General features: G+C 48.8%; 2 protein-coding genes across 4 annotated transcripts in view; one reads left to right on the top strand and one right to left on the bottom strand.

Moving 5' to 3' along the window:
• Window positions 1-500: 500 nt before the first annotated feature.
• Window positions 501-1,891, top strand: LOC119342202 (thylakoid lumenal 16.5 kDa protein, chloroplastic-like). Its single transcript, XM_037614053.1, has 4 exons — window positions 501-998; window positions 1,103-1,242; window positions 1,343-1,415; window positions 1,501-1,891. The coding sequence occupies exons 1-4, from the start codon at window positions 623-625 to the stop codon at window positions 1,608-1,610; spliced, it is 699 nt and encodes a 232-aa protein (XP_037469950.1). The 5' UTR covers window positions 501-622; the 3' UTR covers window positions 1,611-1,891.
• A 110-nt stretch (window positions 1,892-2,001) lies between these two features.
• LOC119342201 overlaps window positions 2,002-4,309 on the bottom strand; it is a 7,571-nt gene continuing 5,263 nt past the window's right edge. For all 3 annotated transcript variants that reach the window (XM_037614049.1, XM_037614050.1, XM_037614051.1), the window contains exons 4-7: window positions 3,632-3,814; window positions 2,886-3,362; window positions 2,690-2,773; window positions 2,002-2,315 (exon numbers count right to left, since the gene is read on the bottom strand). In XM_037614049.1, coding sequence (XP_037469946.1) covers window positions 2,311-2,315; window positions 2,690-2,773; window positions 2,886-3,362; window positions 3,632-3,814 — 749 coding nt within the window. In that variant the 3' untranslated portion in view covers window positions 2,002-2,310. The remainder of the gene's footprint in view (window positions 2,316-2,689; window positions 2,774-2,885; window positions 3,363-3,631; window positions 3,815-4,309) is intronic.

The following is a 4,309-nucleotide window of genomic DNA, read 5'->3' as shown; positions in this document are numbered from 1 at the left end:
GAGGGAGCGCACTGATCGGCGGCGAGCTCGCCGTGCTCCCACCACCGGCTCGATGGAGTAGCCGCTCCCGTGGCTTCTATGCCTCTTCCGCCCCTTGTCGTATCGGGTGTGTGATTTTTGTCCGCCTGCCAGCTCGCCGGACATGGGCGGCAGGCTAGACGAGCAGCGGAGGCGACTAGATCGACGAGTGCTGGCGGCGGGCTGGGCATCGTTAGGAGGATGGGGAAGAAAAGATGCATCAAGATTGATGAAGGACATGTGGCATCTTCTGGAGAGGGTCTTACCAGATGCGATGTGAGACCAGGTCGTATAGGATTATTTTCCCTCGGCTGCCGCGCGCACCCAACGCGGCCAAGGGGGTTCGTCGTCCGCGAGAGGCCACAGCCCACGCACGTACGCGTGTCGAAGCGTCTCCCTGCCCATACTGGCGCGGCCGAGTGAGGCTAACCCGTCTGTGGCTGTGACGATCGCGGCGAGATATAGCGAAGATAAGGGGACACGCACTTCCATCCCATTCGACCATCTCATTCCGCATTCCGCATTCCGATTTCCCCACAAGACGCCGGCCGCAGCTCCCCACCAACCTCCTGAGCGAGAGCCAAGAACTCTCTCCGTCGATCGTATGGTGCCCATGGTCACCGAGGCGTGGACGCTCGCCGGGTGCGGCGGGGCGGCGGCGTCCAAGCCTTTGCCTGCTCAGGAGGTCCCCGTGCTACCGCATCCTACCGCCAAGAAACCCGCCTCGTCGAGAGGGGTGGCCGTGGCGAGCAGCGCAGGCCAGGACGGCCGGCGCGATGCCGCCGTCGTCGGGAGGCGCCGCGGCATCGCGTCGTGCCTGCTGGCCGCGCTCGCGCTGGCCGGCTCCTCCTCAGGCGGCGCCGCTCGGGCCGCCATCCTGGAGGCGGACGACGACCTGGAGCTGCTGGAGCGCGTCAAGGAGGACAAGAAGAAGCGGCTCCAGAAGCAGGGGATCATCAGCTCCTCCGCCGCGGAGACAGGTCGGTCGGCTCGGTCGATCAGCAAAACCAGCCATGCCTTGTAGTAGTAGTACTGATCCGTGATGCTTTGCAAACTTGTGCTAGCAATTAATCCTTAACCACAGGGTACCTGCAGGACCTGGTGTACAAGCTGAGCAAGGTGGGGCAGGCCATTGACAAGGACGACCTCGCCGCCGCCGGCGACGTCCTCGGCCCCGCCCCCGACGCGCCGTGGGTGCAGAACGTCAATGCAGCTTTCTCCAAGGCACGCATGCTCTTAACAGAACACAGATACTTACATGCAGAATTAATTTGCTTTTCAAGTGCAATTTCATCTGATTTCTATCACCGTATCTGTGCTACAGTTCAGCTCGAGCAGTGAGGAGAAGAGCGCGGTCGACAGCTTCAACTCCTCGCTGTCCTCCTTATTCACATCAGGTATGTACTTATTCATCAGTTTTTCGCTCTAGCAGTGGAAGAATTACGAAAATGGTGATCGTCTCGCTTTCCATTCTTGTTGCAGTGAGCAAGAGCGACATCAACTCGTCCAAGTCGGCGTTCGTGTCGTCGGCGACGGCGCTGGAGAAATGGGTGGAGCTGGCCGGGCTCACCGGCAAGCTCAAGGGCTTCTGAATTTTCTGAGATGAGTGAATTGTTGCTGTCTGACGAGTACATACCTACCTACCTGGAGATGATGTTTTCCTTCAAGCGCTGGCTTGATGATGTTCTCCATGCAACTGATACATGTGTTGATTCTATCGTAACCACGGTTTCGACGGCAAAACAATCTGTTAGAGTCACAATTCCCTCTGTTTTTCTTCCCCTTGTTGAGATGTAAAAGACACTTTTTGTGTCAAGAAATTATTTGCAGTGTATTAGGATCTTGAGGAAGAAAAAGTAAGTTCATCCGTGTACGTCTAGTGCTTGTTTGCAAGAAATTCATGCGAGTTCTTGCACTCAGATTACAATGTATCGCGTGAAACCAATGTATGTTCATCCTGAGTATCTGACTATGGCCATCACAAATTAAACTCTCACTTAAAATTAATAAACTTCTGTTGTACATGCCAGACAAGAACATAACCCATTAACCCAGCAAATTTAATATCACAGCTACTAATGCTGATCTTACAGCACAACACCAATGTACAAGGCAGGGCACAACTACAATACCTTCGGCAAGCGACCGGGGGCCAGATCTGCTGCATCTTTTGATCAAGTTACAACTTAACACACACTCTACATTACAAGACATCGGGACTGACAAGGGAAAAGGCTAGCATGAAAGGTGCTCAAGTTCTCCATGAATATGTACAAAACGGCGGGTAGCTGCTCAGCCTGCACACACAGCATGAGACATTAGTAAACGAGAAGTAACTACAAGAAGCCCCATGCTCTGTGCACAAGACTAGCCAGACAAGAAAATACAAGGGAGAAGAACTTCAGTTGATTAAATTAGTTCTCTCATAAGAAGTGTATAATAGCTGTAATAGCACACTGCTAACATGCACCCACAGCATCTATAATAACTGAAAAATACACATCGAGCATGCACAGTGGCAGGCACCACACTAATGCTAGAGGACCTTTTCTTCTCCTGCTAATAGATATTACACAGGTCCTCTCAATTTTCGAAAAAGTGAAGACGGTGGCATGCGCTAATATAACTCACAGCTGGCTCTCGAAAAGAAGACTGGATGAAAATGGATTACCTGTATGTTCTCCACCTGTAGAATCTGAGAAGTTATTTGGCTCAGAAGATAGAAATGGTGACCTGCCATAATTCTCCAATACTTCTGCAGACAACAAAATGGTAGATAAATAACGTATACAGCCAATGGACTTTAGGTGAAAAGGTGCTCAAATAAGAAAAGAAAAGCAATGGAAAACTCTCTCCCATTAATGTACCTGTATTTTGGTTGAACCCCTCTGTTAAGTCTGAAAAACTGAAATTCCGGGGAATCTGGCTCAAGAAGCCAAATGACGATGACTCCATATCCAAAAGTGCATCATTCAGTGGTTGCCCGTTCAACTCTGAGCTGCTAAAGGAACCACCCGAGGCATCGCCAATTGATTGGCATGATTCAAGGAAAGCGTTCCCACAGAAAGCAAAATCAGCGTTGCTCGAATAGCTTGACTCTGTCTTTATTGTTGTACCATTATTATCTGCACCATAAAGCAGAGCAGATGCATTCTGGGCTGGTAGCACGCTGGTTGAAGCATCCATACCACTGTGAGGACCGTGAATGTTTTTACCACCATAAATTGACTGATCACCAGATGATGTTCCATTTACTAAACCACCTGAACTTCCGTTGCGCATCGCACCATTTGGCATTGCAGACATGGGACCAGACTCTGGTAAAAAGCACGAGTTTTGCTTCACTGAAACAAGGAAAATAGCAGACCATGTTAAAATGGCATTGATCAGCAAGTCAATACAGTATGGAAAGCGGAGGCAACAAACATAGCCCTCTTGAGCAGCAATACCACTTTGACAAAGTAAACATAAACTTCTTGAGAAAGTTCTCAGAGATTACTTTGTACTTGTTTCTACGTTACTTAAATGGTGAGACAAAATTACATTATTACACCAGATAAAGACAAGCATACACCATAGAAAACTCCAAAGCTGGGAAAAAATAATGTCTTACATGTTGTGGAGTTGGAGCCATTGGTAAGAGGCATAGAAGGGATCCCTGAAGAATAGTCTTTGTTCATAAGCTGGAACTGATCCTCAAGAAGCTTGTTGAAGGCCGTTATTTGATTCTTAAGCATCAGCCTCAAATAGTATGCCTTGAAAAATTCACGGTTCTCTTCCTCAAGTTTTTGCCAAACTGGAAAGAACAGAGTAAGAACATAAGATTATGGATGAGAATAACAACAAAAGAAAAACACATTTCTACGAAGAGTGCAATATACAAGGGGATCCTTGAAGTTGAGGGGTGGTTCATCTAGGTCCATGTACCCCCAAAGTGCATATGCAGGTCCCTGGTGTGCCATAAATCATATGTCCTTAACCCACCAATTGAGGTGATTTCATGCCAAACATGTGCAATCGAAGGTTGCACCAACACCTTCAAAAATACAGAAGTTCGTTTTGGTTTTTATACAACAGAACTGTGATATATAGTTACATACCACCCATAATCGTAGCATTATGGCATCCCCATCTTGTCGCCATAACAAGGATAATACCACTGTGGCCCCGTCAAGGCCAAGACGTCAACCCTCACAACAAAACATGTCTGTGGCATCTGTTACAGAGGCATGGAGCCTGTTTGCAATTGAAGTGGCGAGGTTGGAGTCGACTTAGGCGATTTCCGACGTCA

This window comes from Triticum dicoccoides, chromosome 7B, assembly GCF_002162155.2.
Source record: "Triticum dicoccoides isolate Atlit2015 ecotype Zavitan chromosome 7B, WEW_v2.0, whole genome shotgun sequence".
NCBI lineage: Eukaryota > Viridiplantae > Streptophyta > Magnoliopsida > Poales > Poaceae > Triticum > Triticum dicoccoides.
This window is presented reverse-complemented; position numbering and strand designations above follow the sequence as displayed.